The 23,303-nt window shown below is 36.9% G+C and overlaps 1 protein-coding gene across 3 annotated transcripts in view; it reads right to left on the bottom strand.

Moving 5' to 3' along the window:
* Positions 1 to 20,822, bottom strand: part of rorc (RAR-related orphan receptor C) — a 34,302-nt gene extending 13,480 nt beyond the window's left edge. Inside the window, exons 1-2 of one of the 3 annotated variants that reach the window (XM_082150372.1) lie at positions 20,418 to 20,822; positions 9,626 to 9,655 (exon numbers count right to left, since the gene is read on the bottom strand). In XM_082150372.1, coding sequence (XP_082006498.1) covers positions 9,626 to 9,655; positions 20,418 to 20,472 — 85 coding nt within the window. In that variant the 5' untranslated portion in view covers positions 20,473 to 20,822. Of the gene's footprint in view, positions 1 to 1,089; positions 1,405 to 7,464; positions 9,573 to 9,625; positions 9,656 to 20,417 lie in introns of those variants that run through there. The other 2 variants (XM_082150373.1, XM_082150371.1) reach the window with 2 other exon arrangements.
* Between the last annotated feature and the right edge of the window lie 2,481 nt (positions 20,823 to 23,303).

Here is a 23,303-nt window from a genome sequence, read left to right as displayed (position 1 = left end):
TGATTTACGATGTTCCAATAGTCCACTTCAGGCTTTTATAAGCCCTAAAAACAGATACTTTATAAAATATGAAGACTTACAATCAGTGCTATTTTAGTATCATTTAAATATTTGTATTAATATCTTGAAATTGTTTTTATTTTTATATTTTCTGTTATCATTTTAATTTCTTTGTGTTTTTGTAATATTTATTAGTTTTTTATACATCTAATAGTTTTTATACATTTTTATTTAGATTTAGTTATTTTTAGTACATCAACTTTAAATAAAAATGAGAATCATTGCATTGGCAAGTTGGAATCTAAAGAGTTTTTTTTATTTATATATATATATATTTTCTTTTTTTTTAAGTGACAAATGTTTTTTATGGTATTAGTTTTGGTTAACTATAATTTCTCTTTCTTTCTCTTTCTTTCTTTCTTTCTTTCTTTCTTTCTTTCTTTCTTTCTTTCTTTCTTTCTTTCTTTCTTTCTTTCTTCTGCAGTCTAAGAAAAGTCCATAAAAAAGGGAACAATGTACTGTTAATATGATGTTTTTTCACAGGTGTTTTAACTGTATTTTGAATTGCACATCGCATTCTCAAATTCAAACTCTGTAATCTAAAAAAAATAAACCTCTTTCTGGGTTCCTTGTATGTTTTCTATCCTTTTGTGTTTAAATACTCTTAATACCTACATGTTCACTTGCACACACAATCTCCAAATAAAGAGAAATATCTCCATATCGACAAAAAGCTTCTCATTCTCATTATATCTCTCTGAAACAAACCACATGCTGATAAAGAGAAAATTTCTCCTTTTCTCTTCTGCGCTATCTGTTCACCTAAACCACATGCTGATACAAACAAAAAAAAGCCTTCACGTTTCTCATCTCTGCTCAGAGAAACTGATGAAAAATATACCAAAAAATAAAAAGAAATTCTGTATGAGAATGATTAGATCTGCAGTAAAATCGAACTCCCAATCTAAAGAGTTGAAGACTCTAAAAACACTTACACATTTTAGATAGAAATTATAATTCTTAAAGTGAATTAAAATAAGAATTAGAACACATAAACTATTAGCAGTCATAAACTCCACTGGTACTTACCACAGCTGAAGATCAGCATAAAGCGTTGCCTTATCCATACATATTCAACTAATTTAACAGCAGAACTAAAACTGAACAAAGTAGATTTACCTGTTGAAATGTACCTATTACACAATGCCTGTGAGAGACTTGCACTTGTGATTGCATCTCTCAGATCATACATCTTTCCAGAAATGAAGATACTATCTCACCTATATATATATATATAAATGACTGTAAGCAAGATGTAAGCTGTGATATGTCGTAAATGATTATCTTTGATGTACCACTGATAGAGGAACATTACATAAAACTATACCGCAACTTCAGTATTTAGGTCTGAAATGCCACTGGAAATGGTGCAGGTCTACTGCAGTTATATGATTTTTTTTTTTTTTTACTTTGAAAAATGTTGTAGTGAGTAAAATTTTTTTTTAAAAATGACAATGTACACTAAATACAAAAATATAATTTCTCTACATATCTCTTTGAACTACTCAACTAAAAAAAAACTAGTAAATTGAGAAGGATAAATTAGAGAAAGAGCAAGACAAGAGAGAAAGATCTATTTAACTTTTTTTTTTTACAGAATAATCTCAAGGTCAAGCGAAAAAAGGATGTGAAAATATAGAAAGCAAATGAAAGGCCTGTCAAGATAACTACTTTTTGTTGTGCGATATATTGTCCCAGAAATAATTGCGATAAACGATATTATTGCCATTTTAAGACCATTTTATGCCACTGAACATATAATCATAATATAACAGCACAATAATGCTAGTAAGGCCTACACACTTTCAAATGACAACAACCTTTTAATTCTTTAGATCATGGAAATGAAGTGTCAAAAAATTCAATATCCTAAATAAAAAAACTTAAATAAATAATAAATAAACATTTTCTAAAAAAAAAGAAAAGTGCAAAGTAACTAGAAAAACACACTTGCAAATGCACAAAAGGCACTTATGGAGATTTTTCCCTGTCTTTCTTTTCTCTGTAAAGTAAGGGTGTACACTATTGCTGTAAACACAAACCCTACTAAGCACAGACGCCTCAACAGCCCATATCTGCTGATAAAACTATTTTTTCTAAGTGTGCACCATTTTGCGTTGTAACGTTTATATTTGCACCGGCTTTGAAATTAAGTGTATATGGACTTATTCTTCCAAACGGTCTGTAGTTGTCAGGAAAACACTATAATGCCCCAAAGACGCCTTTTTCCCACCCGTCGATGACCGCTCTGTGTATGAAGGAAACTGGATGCGCCATTTTATAGCCAACAAATTATGATGGCACATGTTTTTTTACTGTTTTAATAAATGCAATAGTTGTATGCAAACAAAAGTTGAACGAAATAATTAATGAGGAGAAGAAACGTATCCCTAAAAACCCATCTTAAAAGAGCCTTCTCTTGAAACCTCCATCACAGCATTCTGCACTGTAAACTAGTGAAAAACCTCAAGGTTCCACTAACGGAAATCCTCGAGTTGAACACAAGAGTGCTGTGACAGGACAAAAAAAAAAAGAGTCACCAAGAGAAAGAAAGAGAATGAAAGAGAGAAAAAGAAAGAACCTGGAAACATCAAGAGCCTATAGCTTTCAAAGAAACACAATATACAGACATGCATGAGAGAGTTTTGAATAGCTAATTGAATAATATCTAATGTTAGTGCTTGCTAACAGAGTGATGTAACAAACAAAACATTTTTTAAATTTACTTTAATTTTAAAAAAAATTTTGGATTAGTAGTTTTCCACTATATATGTATATATGAATTATATATGTATTATTTATATAAAAGATATCCACAATTAAGGTAATATAAATTAAATGATGTTTCTAAAATAAAACATGAATTAGAAATGAAAGGATTAGCTGAATAAAACAAATTCACAAAGCAGCACAGCAACAAAAACATATTCTGTCACAGGAAAGTGCCAAAAGATAAGATGCTATAAGCAGAGTTAGATAAGACACTTGTGCTTATCATGATTTAGTCACACGCACACACATTCACACACACACACACACACACACACACACACACACACACACACACACGCACGCACGCGCGTACACGCACGCACGCACGCACACACACACACACACACACACACACACACATATCCTCACAAATATTTATATTTTCTTTTCATTGTATAAATGAATAAGTCTTCTCTATTAGATCTGAGGACCCGAAGGCACTGGATTATTTTTTAAATCAGTCTGAATGGAAAAGCTTTGTGAATTCAGGGGGAGAGAATATCTCTTTGATTTTCAAGTTGTTGGTACCTGAATGTACAAGTCATGATTTCAGTGTCTTTGAAGATTTAAAGACATTTAAGAACAAGAGTGAAAAAAGGTGTGAAACTCCCCCCACACACACAGACACATTAAAAACGGTAAATTTTTCGTATATCAATGTGCGGATGTGCTCATATATCAACTTTCATTTTATAACATTCAGTTTCATAAGTGCTTGGTCTATATGAAAACAGATCAGAACATATTTTTATTTTTAATTTATGATTTCTAAACAGAAACAAGTCAACTCTTAAAATCTTTTAATTGATTTGACTGATGCACCGTTTTACTTGGTAACAAAGGGGGAAAACAACACCCAAAATGTAGGTGATGGAAAATAGCATTCAAACAAAAGCTCTGCACGCACACCTGTGCGCGCACACACACACACACACACACACACCAATGTGTGTGACGATACACACACACGCAGGGACTGAACGGGTGACCACAGCGCAGAAAAGTCTTGCAGCTGGTGAAGTGTTCATTGGCAGTATATTCAAAAAGTGTGCGTGTATGCAGTGAAAATCTAGTGCAATGTTGCAAAATGCCTCACAGTGCATGTTTTCCTAATGTGTGTATAAAACCATAAAGTGCATTCGATAAAATCCACAAATTTTCTTTCCGGTTCCGTTCATCGGATGTAGAGCAGAACAGCTATCCCGGAAGGTCTTTCTGCTCACACCTTCCTTTCTGACTCAGTGTGACTGAGGCGCGGCCTCTCTCTGTCTAATACGGATTAAAAACCAGGAACTTTCGGGCCTTTTTATGCAGCAGAACAACAGTAAACTGTCCGCATTGAGTACAGATAACCTCTGATTCCATTCTTAAATAATGCTAATGTGAATGGCATTGAAATCACTTAACATTAGTTTTTAATAAAATAAAAAATAAAGTATAATAAATGGATACAAATTCCTACTAAGGACAGTCTTCACAAGACAAAAAAGGATATTTTAAAGAATATAGGTAACCAAACAGTTGATGCAACCCATTGATTTTTTTTCCACACAATGGAAGTCATAGTCAAAGTTTGGTTACCAATATTCTTCAAAATATCTTCTTTTGTGTTCAGCAGAAGAAAGAAATTCACACAGGTTTGGAACAACTTGAGGGTCAGTAAATGATGACCGAATTTTCATTTTTGGGTGAACTATCCCTTTAAGGACAATTCACACTGCCCCGACAGATGCGGCGATTAAATCTGCAAAAAACAAGCTCCGACAGACGCCAACACACACTGATCCGACAAAACCCAATGAAGTGTCTGTTGCCGTCGCTCAGTGCAGTTTTAACTGACCTTTAAGATGTTTTGCTGTATCGGAAGGAAATTTTTGGTACACAAAAAAACCACATGCGCTAGCAGTTTGGACAAGCAGACTTATTCCTCAGAGTTACTACTTTTCACATTTTTAAATAATAGTAAAGTCATTAAAATTCTGATATAATATATGGAAATTATGCAGTGACTTAAATATTAAACAAAACAAAACTATGTTTTATTTTAGTTTCATGCCTAGATTACAGCTTCGCACACTGTTTATTTGCTCTAACTTTACGAGGTGCATCCTGGGATGTTTTTACAACAGTATTTGTTCTGCTATTAAAATTCCTATTTTAAAGAAATTGATAAGCGTTTTACTGTCTATAAACTCTCAGAAAAAAATCTGAGTAGCACTTTATTTTTCAGTCTTGTTCCCCATGTAAGAACTAGGTACTAACCCTGAACCTTCCCCTAAACCTAACCTTAACCCATGTAGTTACCAGCACTTTCTTAGGTAAATACACTGTAAGTACATGCTAGTGCACATACTGTAAAATAAAGTGCAACCAACAGCTGTCACTGGGGCAGTACCGTTTCAAAAGGTACACCTTTGGATCTTATTTACCCCTAAAAATAAATATTAGTACCTTAAAGAGACATAGTACCTGTATGGCACATCGTATCTTTTGAAAGGGCACTGGCCCAGTGACAGCTTTTGTAGCTTTTTTTTCTTGAGAGTGTATTTGTCCATCAATTAATCTGAAAATAAATCAATGTAAGAGGCGAGTTATAAACCACTCTCAGTTGTGGTTGGAATCTTGAATTATTTTACTGTGTCTTAACAACATAGTCAATCACAGAAAAACAGCTTTCAGCAGGGCTCTGGACAACAGCAAGAGCTTCGGTGCAGTCCTGCGTCAGATAATGCAAGTTGATAAGATACAGCGCAGCTTCAGCATGTCCTACTTGAATTGTAGCAATTTTGATGAGCAGATATTCAACTACATACGTGATGTGGGCCACTACGGAAAATTCAGTTTTAGGGGACTGTACAAAAATGCTTGCATGAGAGTAATTTCTGAACGATGTCCACAACCACAAGCCTCACAAACGAACGTCATCTGATACTTTTGGGGTCCTCCATTTTGTCATTTTGGGGTTTCAGGATAAAGTAAACAAAAATAGAGGCAGAATTAACAATGGTCTTTATTCTTTTAGCTGTTACTTCTCGTTTATTTTGAGGGGCTTGTAACACAGACGACTGAGAGAGGATGTTGTATTCAGACTGTTTCTGAAAGCCAGATCTTATCTTGCAGTGTTTATTTCATTAAGGAGATAATCTGCACATTAAACCCTTTATCTGTAGGCTAGGCTGTATCTACAGCTGTGGTTCTAATCATAACAGCCACAAAGCACAAGATAAACTAATAATCAATTGATCTGGCCATTAATCTATATTGTGGCTTCTTCTGCTAGGTTCATGACTAACTGATTGCCTATCAAGAATAAGTAATTCATTTCTTGGATCTATCTACATAAATATAAAGTTCATATTTGTCCAAAATAATTTAAAAGGAATGTTTATCTTTGTTGAAAAGCATTGTACAAAAGAACTGATAAATTCATGATAAATTCAGGACAGTTTCTCTTAATTCAGCGAACTGCAAGAGTTACGGACATTAGTCGGTTTGATATGCTTGATACTTCCCACATCAATTTCCAATATGATAATTCAGTTTTCGTGTCAAACCAGATTAAATTAATTAAGATTAAACTGAATTTAGACTAAAATGTAGTGCTTTGGGCTCAAAGGTAAATTGTGGAAAGGGTGTGGCATACTTGATGTTGAATGTGTGAAAATCCCTATTACTAAACTCAGTGAGAAAGTGTAGAGTCACACACCCACGCTGGACTATTTCACACACACACACACACACACACACACACACACACACACACACACACACACACACACACACACACACACACACACACACACACACACACACACACACACACACACACACACACACACACACACACACAGTCTATAAGCTACAAGCCATTAATAAATTACATAAGATAAAGCAAACAAAAAGCAACTATGAGAAAAAATTAAGAACGAAAAAGGCTGCATGGCAAATTTCTATTAATTAGTCAAAAGTGAATGAAACTTTCCGATTTTCTGAGTTTTCCTGCACACGCATTATATCAAGTCAATCAGATTACTTTAAGCACATTTTAGGCACACACACTTTAAAAAAAAAACACTGATTATTATATCTAAAAAAAAATTATCAGGTACTTCAAAACCAAAGACATTTTGAATTACAAATCAAAATCCTGGTCTCAAAATCAAAATCAAAGCACATCAGACCTACACTGCTTTCTGTATGCCTGCAAAATCCTGCATATCATTCCACTCCATCCTTCAAGACGTATCATCCATCTCCGACTCAAGTGGTTCAAGAGCAAACCAAAGTCTTGGACTTTTCATCTACCTGCTAATATGGCGGAGCAAGACTCGTACAACTACAAACAACAGAGCGAAACTCCTAAAAAGGTCAATCTCAGCTGAAAGCAAAGGATATATAATCAGTTTGCCCTGAACTAGGGTATGATGAGCGAAACGAAAGAGCAATATGAACGCAAACTGTTTCGAAACTTGTCCTTTGCGATATAAGCTGCACTAACAAAAATGAAAACCATTGCGCACAAAGACATGAGGATGAGTCCAATGTGATGTAAACAAGCATTTGTCACACACCCACACAAACATTAGCAAAAATACATACTTACTAGGCCAGACACAAAACACAAATGCCTACCTCGCATCATCTTCACAGCATGTGTGAACTGCTGTCTTTTTCTCGTGAAGATACGTCTAAATCACTCAATATGGTTGACAGCTCTGTCTCACACTGTTAATCAAACTTCTGAACAGGTGATTCTGTCGCGGTGTGGGAGATGACAGAGAGATTAGGTGGTTTTCTGTCGGTAGGTGACGGAGAGGGAGATCATTTATGTGTGTTTCTATCTGAGAGTGACAAAGAGGGAGAGGGCCTGTCCCTTTCAAACGGTACACCTCTCTCTCTTTCTCTCTCTCTCTCTTCTCTTTCTCGCTCACACATGATGTGTCTACTAGAACTTTATGTGCTGTTTCTCTGTCCGTCTATAGGTGGACTCTACTTTCTCTTTCTATTTCAGCGATGAGCAGATCAACTCTACGCTTTTCTGCAGAGCATCATTCTTCCTGAAATCCTGAATTCCTCACCTTCCACGTCACACCCAACATATATATAGCTCAATATAACTCAACTCATTATATTTTGTTTCTTTTTGCAATGTTTTTTTAGTTTGACTTATTTCCCAAAAGTTGAGATAACTATTGTTTTTAGTGACCATGAAATCAAAATTGACAATTCTTTTTTTTTGGTATATTGCAGTATTTATTATAAATGATTTATCGGTGCACATAGTTTTTATTTTATTTTTTTATTCATGTGCCCTCCTAATCTTTAATCAAAATAACTCCCCCTTCCTCTTGAAGTGACATCTCTTCTCTGATGATGTGTTTAGTGGCGCGAAGGCGGGGCAACCTGTCACTCACATGAGATCAACCAATAGCAAACCACAACCATCCAATCAATTCCCGACAGACAAAATCAAGTCCTGCTCTACAGTTTTTTTGTTTCGAGACAGTTTCACCAGGATATACATCACAACAGGGAAGAAAAGGCTATCACAACTTCCGTTTCATGCCGACTTTAATTTTGTCAACTCAAATACACTGGAAAAATCAATTGGAGAAATACAGTAAATTAAGTTTAGTTCACTAAATTCTACATATATATTTTTACAGTGACAGACACACAACTACAAACTCCCAGTTATTATCAAACCGTCCAGAAAAAAAATCCTTTTTTTTGGGTTTGTGTTTCATTCTTTAGAAAAAAAGGTACAAAAGCATCCACTGGGATAGTACCTTTTCAAAACGTACACTTCGGTCCCTTACTTGCCCCTTAAGGGTGCATATTAGTATCTTTTGAAAGAGAGCATTGCAGCATTTGATTTGCAAAGTGTTAACTTTTCTTTTGCTATGATATTTGATGAGGAACTGTTTAGAGAGGATGTGAGGCTGGTTTGATAGGTGGTGGATGGTATTGGTGTAAACAACCTGGTTAAGATTGTCATGTGATACTGTTGCCGCAGCGTACGGCAGAGTGTTGTTATTGCTTGTCATTATGAATCATGGTCCAACCACGCTATGAGTGTTTTCTAATCCTCCTACACCTTTAATAATCCCAGTATACCAATATGATATGAAACACACTCAGTTTTTCCTTTTAGGGTTTTCAAACATTTTTATAGTCGAATTGACTAATAAACAATCAAAAAAGACTTTGATAAAATGCTATGGAAGTTCAGTGGATGTTGCCATAAAGGTCATATTTGAATGTAAAAACAAAACTTTCAAGGACAGAGGGAAGGAAAAAAAGAGCGAAAGACAAAAAGATGAGATACTTACACAATGCTTGTAATCAAACACAAAGGCGGGAAGAGTTTTAAACAGCATCTTTTCACCAAAATACTCTGAGATCTTATCTCGATTCAGATGGTGCACACGCCCATAGCTGCGCCACGCACACCTGTGCGTGTGTGTCTACGGTAGCTTTGCTCATGTTTAAACATACAGCTTTTGTGGCTGAAGTAAAAATATATGTGGATACAGGTGCATTGTGTGTGTGTGTTTTTAACAGGTGTAATTATGCACCGCTTTGCTACACTGATACATGCCCCCCTCCCTATAACCACAATGGAGGGGTTCTCTGATATGCAAAAACAGCATGCATAGGGGTGAAACATGCCACTTCTCACAGCACGCACACACACATGAGAAGCAACTACTACTGTGTTGTACTAAACAACAAACTAGCAGAGTGAACAGACAGTGTATAAGTGATGAATGCTTGAGATTCTTGTACTTACTCAGATGGGATTTCTTGTGCACTGGATTTCCTAAAGAGGGACACAAACAATAGCTAGTTAGAGGTCACTTTCCACAAACAGGGCACACTTGGGTGTTGCATTACTTTTTTAAACAGACAATACATATGTATGTTGTAAATATGTTAAATATAAAATCCAACATAATAGTAAAGTAGCATGAAAAGTAACTAGTTGTGTACACACCAAATGTCTTTGCTCTTTGAAATCATACCACATTGTAAACATTTTGACCACCTGTTCAATTGATTTATTGTAAATTCAATTAATATATATTTTGTGTCCTTATTTTTTCATTTGCTGCATTTGTCAAGATCAGCCTTCAACCCTGTTAATCAAGTAATTGAAAGAAAAATGATCAAGCAAATATTTGTCTTTAATTTAAACAAATAAAGGTTTATCAATAACTACAAACCTACATTTAATCAAAAACTAGCTAAACTGAGTGACAGCTTAATTTATTGTAAAAATACCCATTCTGTTTTTTTCCTTTTCATTTAATTTAATATAATTTATTTAGCATATATTTTCTAAATTTTTTTTGTTTATTTAATCTTTATTGCAAGAAAATAACAAACAACACAAATCAGGGTTTTAAACTGTTACCAGGATTGCAATAATTGAAAACCCGATTGAAAAATGAATAGAAAATAAAACAGATGTATTTAGCTACATTTTTAGCTTGACGTTAAAGAAGTTAATCACCATTTTAAGCACGTCTTTTCACTAAACATTTGTTGAGTGTTAAGGCCTAGGACCCTATTCATGAAAAATGCAGTGTTATTCCCACACCTACACACACTAAACAACTAAAACGCTAGAACATGTGTGTGTGTACACAAACACAAATGTATGCTTTTATTGGAATAAAAAGCACAAGCACACGTTAATCATTCACATGAAAAGCCCCCTCAACCCCCATCCTTGCCCACACACGAGCACAAACAGCAATCTCCGTTGTCTGACGTTTGACCACACTTTGAGAAAGTTCAGATTTGATGCTGTGTTGGCCGTTTCCGATGGGTATTTTTAGCAGTGTGTCTGTCTGAAGACACAGGGCAGGTACGATAAGCATCGCTGGGAAGAACACTTGGCCTCTCTCTCTCTTATTTTCTCTGTCTGTCTCTTACTCCGACTGTGTCTCTCACTCTCTCTCCCTCTTTGAAGGGCTTTGTGGCTTTTTGAAAAAGTCACTTTTGCTTATGTAGCGGAACACACACAAATAGGTGCGTGGCGACTTGCAGACGTACTCGGAAACAAAGACTCTCAAAGCAGGTATTTCACAACTCCGTCTCACGGTTTGTCTAATAGCAAAAAAATGACCAGTGCAGTTTTTGGTCAATATAGGGTGCTCGATTCTGCTGATTTTCTCAAATTCATCAAGAATGTATGTGTTTTCAAGTGTGTGTATGTTTAAAGGCGCAAAAGAACAGGGAGTTTCATCGTTTGATCACAGATTAAATGACTCTCTGTAGTACCTGAATCATCAGTGTGATATAAGGCACCATGGTAACAGATCTAAATGCAGTTGGATAACACAGCCAAGTCCTGATTACACTGCTTATCGCTCAATTCTGGCCAACTAGCACAGTTACTTGATCACACCCCTATTCCGGGACCAGAGAGAGAAAGAAAGAGAGAGATTTTGACGGCTTGCGGTAATGTCCTTTGAGACTGTTTGCCACTGTAAAAATAATAATAATAATAATTAAAAACAAATCACACTTATTCAGAACTATCACTATGTATAACCTATTTACCATGACCATTAAAATAGCATTTTAAAATGCATGCACATGTATCTACAAATTATCAAATGGCAATTAAACAAGTCATTAAAACAAAAAATAACAAGTCTGGACACACTGAAAAACCTACAGATAGAGAAAACTGACATTTGGGCCTCTGTTATTAGTGCCTGATATAAATCAGTTCATCATCACATTAGACATGCTTGCACTGAACAACACTTGTCAGGTGACAGCTATAGTATAAGTATATCCTCTCCTACACATTTAATGGGGCTAAAAAATGGAACAAAAATGAATTTAACTGAGATGTTTGTTCACTCGTCAACTGTATTTAATTTTTTTCGCAACCCTTGCTTTGATCAACTATCCTCAAGTCACATTTTATTATTGCAGTCCAGTGTTTTCATGTGATTTCACCAAGAAGCTATGAAGACACTGAAGTTTGCAGATCTCATGAGATCGTGCTGAACAAAAACATCTGCATCGTATGGATGGATTCGGACTTAAACGTGTATGATTGGCCATTGTGTTCATGCTGTCAACAGACATGTCTGTGATTGGCTATTATCAAAACATGTTGTAAATATACTTTTGCCGCTCTTCACAGAGCGCATGATGACAATACGCACAGGAGCATTTGAAAGCAGCACCTATCAGTGGGTACCGAACTGAGTTGGTTCTCTGCACTTTTGGTATTTTGTTCAGTATCGACTTGCCGAAGTACCGGTACTTTTAACAACACTAGCCCAGGCAAAAGCTCCCCATCCAACTTTAAAATGGCTAAGAAATGTCTGTGTCAGCATCCAGTGTGAGCCTCTCAAGACTTGCCTATAGAGTTATGGGCTGGAAACAAAGAAATACAGTAAATGGTCAGTCACTCTTGGCTACATTGAGTATGTGATGTATGTCTATGCATTTATAGTTAGATTTTCTTCTACTTCCACTCAAAGCACAAGTTGTGGTCTCTTCAACCACCTGGATGATGTAATGGCACCCATAATGTCCAGGAACAGCCACAGTGTCCCCATTACTATACTATGGCATTAGGACCCACGCAGACTGCAGGGCACCTGATGACTTCTCTAACACCTCCACAATCTGCATCCAAGCTGAATCTCATTCCACTTACAAGTTTCCCATGACATGAATCAGTATATGAAACAAATTGATTCATTAGCAAGTGCCTTGATCATCACATTATGTCACCACAGCTGATCATCATTCATTTAGTTAATTGTGCATTTTCCTTGAAGCTGTTAGAAAAAGTACAGCAATGCTGACATATGCACTTGTTCTACATTACTGATGACTTTATAGACTGAAAAAGACATGACATGTTTCTGAAAAAGGAAGGAGCACTGGTGATTTATTGCACTAACATTTTGACAAATAAACAGCTTAACCCTGCTTAGCTTCAATGGGTAACCAGTCAAGAACTGCAGGGTGTTAAGCTTCTGGAAACATCAACTGTGAGGTGGCAGTTGTCCTCTATTGTTCCATAACAAGAAGTCACTGAGGACCCCTGCTGCTAAACAAGAGAAATCAACAAACAACAACATCCTATAAAAAGGAAAAACTAACCCTCCCTGAGAAACTTGCTTCTAAACAGTAGGCTACTTTGAACTCAACTGACTGCGGATGAAAATTTATGTAAATGGATAACTGTAAAGGAACATCACAGGCCATCAAAGTTATTTCAGTTTTCAATTGACAACCATTGACACTATCATGAGTCTCAAGATTTGCCTCAGCTGTAGATTCATAAACCGCTATAAGGTAACACATGCCATATTGTCGTTGAGTGTCATTACTTTGTGGTTTCCTTTTGTCTCGCAGCCATCTCTTCCTCTGTTTGGTCTTTAAAGTTCTTTCTCACTCCCACCTATATAAAATCTCCCCCATGTTTAGTCAAATGTCACACTCTGCCTACGTAATCTTTGTATTTAAATATTTGCTTGGGAAGAAACTGCAAAAGTGTGTTGCAATGAATGTGAAAGCAGGTAATCTGTGTAGTGGGGTGGTGGATATAAGCTTCTGGATCTCAAATTAGCCAATCGGCTTCTGGAAATAGATCAGGAATCCAAAGACACTCACTAAACACTAATCTGTCCTTTAATCCAGATTATATCCATTCTTACCACACACAGAGGTATTTACAGTATTTCTGGCAAGGTTATGTGAGGGAAAGTTAGAGAAAAAGAGACAAGATAATCAGAAAGAGGGACTGAGAGAGATAAACTGAGAAAACATTGAATGAGAAATGAGTCTTAGGGTTAGTATCACAGAGCCATCTAAGCGGTAAACATCAGAAGAGTTTGAATGAGATTTTTGCAATCAGGAGTGGAAAATTGTGGACATGAACATTCACATTAAGATGAGGACTCTGGGTGGTTAAACCCTCAGTAATAACGTTTACACACATGGCCTAATTCTGATGACAGGGGAGTGCTTTGCTTTCTCAACAGACTTGGCAGTTATTAAAACATTCACAAAGAAAATGTCAGAGGATCAATACAATTATTATTTGATGACTACTGTGTATAGAGGATAGATTCAAAAATCATGAAGGCAACGAGATACAAATAAAAGTTATCAGTAGGGTCTACAATCTTAAATATAGGCTATAAAATTTTCAATTAGAACCAAAAACGATTTACATTTGTTGCTGTAGAACATTTAAAAGCCATTTAGACTATTTATTCACGTGTTCTTTAGAAAATCATGTACAGGTCGAGTACTAGAGGAATGTTTGGAGGGATGCACCAATTTTTTTTGGTCGATACCAATACCGATTTTAATGAACAACTATTGGTCAATTTTGATATTTGTCAGCTTTTGTCATTAAAATAGATTACACTACAGGGCCTTTGAATGCTTGAATCTGATTGGTTGATGAACAAACACACATACAGTACGGGCACACACACGCACAGAAACATTTTATCAGTAAAATTGTTTAGCAACATAAAAGCTACATAACATTTCTCACTAGCGATGTAATAACGGCACTGTTCTTTAAAAAGATAAACTTAGAGATTCGGTTATAGAGATGCTGCTGCCAAAGACTGTTGAGAGACGCACAAATTCAGGTTATTCACACACGCTCAAAGGCACACTATGCAAGATTTGTACCTTAATATAACAGCTTCGAAATCATTTCGATGGTAAACAAACTCGTAGCAGGGCGAATCATCCCGATAGCAAAGCGGGGGGGCGGGGGGGACGCCGCTGGCAAAACCAACAATGCAGGTTTGAGAGGTGGCGCCCCGACAAATCTCGCCAGAATCACGACTTGCTTTACGCCACGACGTCACATACATCAACAACATGTGAATCAGCCTCTATGGAAGACACTAGCACGCATTTCAGACGTGAATCATCAGTCGATGAAGAAAACGAAGAAAGCGCGGTTGGAAGAGTCAAGGAAAAGAAAATGACGGCTCTGCGTGAGTGGTATTTACGAGAGTAACGTTAAATACAAGTACTCCACAGCGACTCTAGGGGTCGCTGTTTGAGAAAAATGGAAACTGCATCGTGTGCCTTTAATCTCTCTCTCTCTCTCTCAGACTCAGACTGAGACTACAATGGCCAAGCTTGCGAAGTCCGCAATGGTCGGACTGAGAGTTGTTAGATGGGACAGTCTGGCCTACAGAGGACTGTTCTTGTCACCAAGCAACTGTGACAGCTGCCGTTGACAAGCAGCAGTAACGTTCGTGCTGGACTTTTTATATTCAACTGCCTAAAAACACAACAGGGTTCAAAACCTGTCTAAAAGGGAAAAAAATCAACATTATGTCCCAGGCCTGGTGTCATTCACGCTGCCACCGGGCAGTGTCCTTATTGTCAAGCCCTGCTGTATTTTGTTCAGATTTAATTTTGTTTTAGCACGTATTTCATTATTTTACCCAGAGAAAAACGTTGGGTTATGCAAGAGATATTATCCAACTCAGTGTCTTCGTCTATTAATGTAGACGTAGCCTAAATTCTTGACTTTGTAGCATCTTCAGACCAATTTATTGATAATGTATCATCCATATACAGGGGAAAAGTTAAACCCTCTTGGGTTTTTTTAAAGGAATGTCTGTGATATGAAGTTACCACAGACAATAATTTCAACAATAAATTTCAAACAAAAATGTTTAGCAGGGAGGCTAGATGTTCTAGACGGATGCATTCTTGGTTATGCATTAAAGATATAATTCCTGTGGGTGGATTTTCCCTTTCATGTATTTTAGAGCATATTGTGGGAAAGTTATTGTGCTTACTGCTTTAAATAGCAGGGTATAACTCAGCATAGAAAAGGTGGATAAGTGATTCTATCATAATAGTCTCATGTTTAAACATTATGTAAACATACTTTTGAATCAGCACGTATTAATGTTAATCTAAAAAACTTCTCCCATATACTTCCATTGTAAGAGCATTACATGGGTTATTCCAACTGAGGAAAGAGTTTAAAATATTGTCTTAACCACAGACGCAGATCTTAACTTATTCTGTTAATGGACAATATCCATAGATTGGTCTAAAGAAGCCTTTTATTTTTTAAGTGCCCTATTATGCTTTTTTAAATGTTCCTAATTTTGTTTTGAAGGTCAAAATAATATATATAAAATATACATTGCACATCTGATCTTTTCTCACAGTGTCTGTAAAAACTTCTCAGCTACAACTACAGTGTTTGAGGGACGGTCAAAGTAGACGTTGCTCACAGGCAGCCAATGAAGACCATATAGGCTGGCATTATGCATATGTTACAAACCTACATAGAAGTGAGACTAGAATTACTGATGACTCGTTTCAGCAGTTCAAAATCGATTCTTTCTTTTAGGAGACAACTTTATTTGTCATGCACTTTGATCTTTAAAACTTTGCAGAGCTTGTACATTCAGAAGCAGCTATATTACTGCATGAAAGGTATATTCGAAAAAGCAAAACAGGGGAACTTTAAGAGTGTACAAGTTTTTGACTGAAAATGTAAAAACGTTGAGAAGCACTAGTGTGTGCACAGGTGAACATAAGGAAGAGATGTTGACTCAGAATAGGAAAGTTAGGCTTATATGATGTACGAGAGAGACAAGTACACCGGAGCAAGTGGGAGATCATCAAAGAAGAGAAGCAGACAGAACAGAATAGAAAGTAAATGTGGAGGAGTTCAAAACAGAGGGAAAGTGTGTTCAGATGATACAGTGAGAGGAGCAGAAAAGGAGTGTCAGATAAGGGAAGTGTGAGAACATGTGGATGAATAGCATGTTTTAGATAGCGCTACATGAAGAGAGAGGGACGCTGACAGGACAAAAACAGAGGCATGACACAGGGTTTATGTATTCTCAAAATATGGAATTATATATTTGTGTTTGTTATAAAATGTACAACAAGTCCTATTTATGTATAAACAATGTCCGAGAAGTCATCAGTGATGAAAAAAATATTACAAATACTGTCAAAAGCCAATTGTCAAACTATTCGAAATTTCTACAAATAATTTAAAAAGATTTAAAAAAAGAAAAGAAAAATATTGTCATATGAAACACAATGCTGAGCAAACCTATCTTGCATTATATATTAAAGGTGTGCATACCATTTAGATAGAATAATACACAAACAACTGAAACTGTCCCAAAATGTATTATTTGATAATAATTTCAATTAAATTGAATGAAATAATCCACCTCCCACATAATGTTTTGCCTAAACTCATATTGCATGAAAGGGTTTAATGGTTAACACACCACACTGCGTGTTAACTTCCAGTTTAAACAGAATAAGGTCACTAAACAAACTGATCTCGGCAAAAGAATGTCGTAAGAGTGACATAGCCAGAAGTTCAACTTCTGATAACCCAATACACCAGTTTCCAATTAAAGCAATACTCTTTCAGTTGAATAAGGCCCTAAAGAGACCTATTGGGTTGCAAGTTCCAAGTAAGACACCCTTGAGGGAATTTCATTTCAGTAACTAAAGTATAGTCTTATCTCTGTGCTACTTGGTCAATAGGTATCACTTTCCTTTCCTTTATTCCTCTTTTATTTCCCTGACTTTTTGTTTCATCCCTCAGTTCTCTGGAAAAACAAGTGAATCTCTAAATTCCTGCCACACACCTGGTAATATCTGTCACATATTTAACATCATTACAAAAATTTGCTCACTTTTCTATAGCCTACTATTCAAACCCTTTTTACAGTTTGTACATATGTGTTTGAATTTCAGGTTCTCCATAAATTGAATCTACAACCAATTGGCTATAAGCAATAACTTTACAATTGTCAACTTCACTGTCATTTGTACTTGAGTGACATGTCAAGCAGTGACAGCAGCTATATTCCATCTAAAAATATTTAAAACTTTTTTTTATTATTCTTTTACTCAATCAAAAAGGCTACACAAAATGGTTCCAAAATGGGGGTTTTGCAGTGATACCAAATAACTATTTTTGGTTTCCTTTTGGGCAATGGAAAATTACCATTTATTTGGTACCTTGACCTTGGAACCTTTATTTTTAAAAATGTAAATAGAATTTTTGTAGACTTAGAAAAGTTAATTTGTCAAACCCATGGTTTAACTCCCAAAGTTAAAGTCCCCCTGTAGTCAATAATTGTATCCCTTAAAACTCATCTTTGATCACCAAAATTATATATTTAAAGGGGACATATCATGCTAAATCCACTTTTTTAGCCCTTAAATGCATTTTGTTGTATATTTGGAGTGTTTCGAAAGAAGTACAGAAAAGTTGAAATTAGTCTCTTCAGGTGCTTCGTTGATATCTTTATATTCTGTTTTAGTCATATTTTTCAACCTGTTCCGATTTTTCTGTTCTCTATGACGTTTTTTGAACTATTACGTCACAGTATTTGCAGCGGAACTGCCAAATAAGGACATTGACTTCCGGCCCACCACTTCGAGCAATCCACCATTTTTATTTCTCGCTGCAATTTTGTAGTCCAAGCTAAAGGATGCAGAAGTTACGAGAGGGTAAGTTCAAATGTTCGGTTGTTGGATGTAGTAACCCACACGCTTCATTACACCGTCTAATGTAGATGAACTGCCGCGCTTGTGACATGGCGCATGTTTAACTAAAAGAACGAGCAGAGAGAGAGACCCGGTCGCGCGCGCGCTCACTCTCTCTCTTCAGAGCCAGGCGAAAGTGTAAACAAGACTTCACCGTCTCCAAACTAGACGTGTCTTGCTCTCTCTCCCTCGCACATATTAATCAAAATAAATCGACACGGTGGTAAAAGGTCGGAAGACCAAAGTTTCATGTGTAAATACAGTAACACACCATTGCGATACATCCATCCATATGAAGACGTTGTTCTGCAGGTTCGTCGTCTTCATTTTCATCTCGCTCCGGCTCCGACTCTGGCTCGAACATGTAAGGCTGGCTGGACAAGTCTTCCATTGTTGACATTTTGTTAATAACGTGTGAATAAAACGTTTCTGTGCCGCTAGATAATCGTATCTCTGCTATCAAACTACAAAAATGGCCGAACGGGGTGGAGTTGAACCAAGTGTCACCTCTGCAACCTGGAGAGGGGGCGGGGTATGAAGTGTCTCAATTGTATTTAAAGAGACCGCACCAAAACGAGTTGCTCTCAGACGCACATCAGAAAAGGGGTAGAAAGGGGGCCTGTGGAGCTATAATAATGAGGAATTCAGACCCAAGCATTGCAGTTCCACTTTATATAGACTACAAATGTATGATTTATATGTAAAAAGGAATGATTTAAAAGCATGATATGTCTCCTTTAAAAGTTTTTTTTCCTGTTAAAAAAAATTATTCTTGCCTTATAGCTTGAATGTAAATACTACACCCTTTCTTCATTTAGTATACGTAGATTCATGAATATGCAAATTAGCCCCGCCTCCACTCACACCAGCTCAGAGATCCACTAGAATCAACTTTCGACTTCTGTAGTAAACGCTGCACAGTGGCAAGTGGAAATACTGGTTTAATTCAGCCATATATGTTTGAACCAGAAACTGATTCAGAAGAAGAGGAAGAGTGAATTATACAGGCTCGTCTACAAGTCGACATGTCAGAATGGTAATGCGTTTTATATCGCTCTTTACAATGTCGGACACATGACGGTGATTAATATGATAAGCCTTTTGGCTTGACTGCGTTATCAAACAGCTAATAATGTGTTGCTAATGTTACACAAACCATGTTCCCGTTCACCATCTCAAGAGTCAGACAGCTGCCTTCTAACAGTCAGCATCCTTACAAACACTTTGAACAACTCAAGAACGCCAGTGGAGAAAGGCATATAGTTCATTATAACATAGTAATATACACCATAATTCACCAGCCACATTGCTAAATGCCAACACGATTTTTCATAACAGAAAAATATACCGGGATAACCTGGCTTCTCTTGAGACTGCCCTGCTCTGCAGCATAGTTAATGATATGCTAAAGCCCGCCCACACGTTGACGTGATTGGTTACAAAGTAGTTTGTGACGTCAGAAACACCAGCGATTTCAAACTGCGTTTTGGAGGAGAAAATGGTTTGCACATGGTTTGTCTTAAAGCATAATAAAAACACCACATAGACATATAAACAACATTAAAAGCTTGCTTTTCACCACAGGGGATCTTTAAAAGAAATATGACAACAAAAGTGAGAACGCACAATGCACTATGAATGACCGAAAATCAGTCAAAATGACACTGCACGTTTAACAAGAATAGATAAGGCAGCACAACACTCGTTTGAATGCACACTGAATCAGAGGGAGAAGTGACAGAAGTCAGAGAGTTGTGGTTTAGCTGGCTCGCTTGGCACAAGCGCTGTGGGTTAGTGTAGGACTGCTGCTGGCACACAGACAGGAGGCACTTCTGTCACATAAGGGGTGTGTATTTTTAGTGCCACTGGTCTCATATCTAACACTGCGTGCGTGTGCGAGTTTGTTCCACGTTTCACAAGTGTTTGACACTCATACACACACACGTGCAAACTGAGATCATTCATTTCCTACCAATGCAGCAGGTATGTTTTGGTTTAATGAAATACACGCTTACCTCTCTGAGTGTTGTCGTGGTTCGGGTCCGGCGATGCGGGCTCATCATTTTCCATTACTTTCCTGTCAGAACTCTCCGTGCCAACACCTTATAGTTTAGTTGTGATTAGTGTTTATTCTTATTACTAAACTAATTACATAAACTAAAAATCCACTTAAAGGAAAAGAAGAAAACTGCGGACACTCTAACGACCGGGACGCCGCAAACGTTTTAACAAGCACATCGCCATTTTCAATAATCCCCTAAAAGTTGGCTCGTCTGGTCAATAAACAAACAAGGTTTAAGTCAAAATCCTCCTCCGCTTCGCTTCGTTGTTGTTTGAATATAACTAACATGCGTAAATGACATTTCAAAATGAAAGAAAAATAGTTGACCAGCACCAGAGAGAGAGAGAGAGAAAGAGGGAAAGAGAGAAACGGACGGGCACTTGTTGGATAAATAATCGACCGAGTGGCCTCTGGCGCGCGCAACTCTGTCCAGGCTCGCGCAGCGCTCGAGCTGTCCCGAGCCAGTACGGTGTTATGTCATCAATCATTATGTAATAGGCGCGGGAAGCGCGAGAGTATTGCTTTTAACGGGAGACTGAAGGGTAACGTTAGTTTATGAGCATTTATGTCCGGTCCACTATAATTGTGTGTTTTTGATTGTATGCTATAACATCACACCACACCACAAGACACTTTTTTTTTTACTTACATAAATTCTGTTCTATTTAATTTATATTCCAGCTAAACCAAACTAGGCTACATAAACTGGATTAGATCATATTTTTTTTATATTTTAATAATTATTATATATCAGTCTCTCAGATGTTTCAAATGTATTTTTTTTCTTTTATAAAGAGAGCAGTTTCATTTGTTCTGGACACATGGTCAATAATCCTTCAATGACGTGTTATGTAATGTGAATTCAGCACTGAACTGTTACTGGATAACATGAGGCGACTATGTCAGTGTGTTAATACATTCATTTATTTATCTGTTCATCAGGAAATAGTAACTTTCATATACATCCTAATCCTTATCCACATTATTTTTCCGCCTTATTTTATTGTGGTATTCAATCGTGGTGATTTCTGTGGTCGTGGCTCCTAAATGGTGTTCCTGTTGTACAGTGAGAGAGGTTCAAAGACAGCCGTTGTCACAGTCTTGGGACCAAAGATCGCCTGTGATAATGTTTTGACAGTGTCAGAGATTTAGCATGATCATCTCACAGTGTGTTTGCTGCTACGACCTACATCTACTGACTAGCCAATAAAAATGCAGCATGAAACAGCGTATTGATCAACTCGACATGGCGCTTAAACTTAAAACTACCTCAAGCTCCACTTGCAAAATTGGCATGCCAAGTTGGCCTCTTTTCCCTAGCTCCTCTTTGTTTCAGCACAAAAAAGGCCACATTGCAATTCCTCTTGCTCTATTTGTTTACCACTAGCGCATGCTGATTATTTTTTATTCTTCTATACTAACTTCCGTCGTAGTCTACGATTCAGTTGTCATCATCATACAGTCTACATACATGTCATACCCAAGTTTATTAGATCCATGTCATACAGTGTGATTTGTAATGATCTTATACGATAGCCGAAATCGCACAGTCTGTAGCAGGAGAAATGTAGAGCCCATATTCCTGGTATTGATATATTAAGTCTAGACTCAGACTGCCAGGGTTCTCCAATGTTGAGACTATTATAAGAATCCTCAGTGCAAACAGTGAAAGTTAACCACTAGGGCCCCCACTCAGTGGTGTCGCTACATTTTCTGGTTTATTAGTTGTCTATTATCGATAGTGTAGTGATTTATGAAGCACAGCTCCCACAGAAATCACTTTAAAAGCTTTCTGTTGGTCAACACAGCGAATTTGTGTGTCCAACTTGAACCCGATGTGAAATCTGCATGGGGAAATCTTTCGCCTTCATGCATGCGAAACTCCAGATCGAGTGTATCCCGATTTAAATGACTGGGTTCGACTGAGACAATTTGCCAAACAACAAATGTGACCACACATTAAGGACGGGTCCTCCACTAGGGCAGCAGGGGGTTGGGGGACATTCAATAACGTGTGCAGAAGAATGATACAACCCTCATCATTTTTAATAAACAAATTGCTGCTGATATAAGTTGTACTTTTCTTTCAGTTAATTAATTAATTACTGCTATATTAGGATTGGGAGGAGAGGAGAGCGGGAGGACGAGAGAAAGAGTAAAAGATGTTAAATTACCGAATACCTTAAAACACTCAACACCCCCAAAGGATATTTATTTAAATTATAAGGTCTTTCTTTTCTTTTCTTTCTTTATCCTTTTTTTCCCCTCTCTCTCTCCTCGTCTGTTCTTATATTGTTGTTTATCTGTGTTGTTTTTTGGTCGATGTGTGTATTTTGTAGAGTTTCTGTATATTTCTGCAATGATAATAAAAAAAGAATTACTGCTGTATTAATTCATTACTTTCATAATTATTAACAGTATAAAAAGCCAACAAGTCTCGACAAAATCAATGAAAAGGTTAGTTTTTGACTAAAATTACTGAACTGCCTTTAAAATGGATTTCAGCGAAAGCAGTGAGATGATGGAAATGGTATTTTGGTCAAACCCAGATTTGACTGTTAACACCATGCATGGAAAATGTCTCCCCGAGTGTTTCGCTGCAGTGTTCCCACAGAAGCCATCACGCAAACCCCACTTGACCAAACACTCAACACCTCTCCATAGATAGAAACCCACCTCAGACTGCGTCCTACATACATCATATGCAAGGGGCCTGTGGGAGACTACAGGGGCCACCACAGAGATGCAGGTTTAAATATTTCTTTCTATCACTTTAAGTGTGATGCACATGAGGATAACAAGGCTAGGAAGGTGTGTGTGTGTAAAGTTCCAGCTTTAC

The sequence above is a fragment of the Leuciscus leuciscus genome (genome assembly GCF_965113295.1).
Source record: "Leuciscus leuciscus genome assembly, chromosome: 20".
NCBI lineage: Eukaryota > Metazoa > Chordata > Actinopteri > Cypriniformes > Leuciscidae > Leuciscus > Leuciscus leuciscus.
Note: the sequence above shows the minus strand (reverse complement) of the source record. Positions and strands in the feature narration are given on the sequence as shown.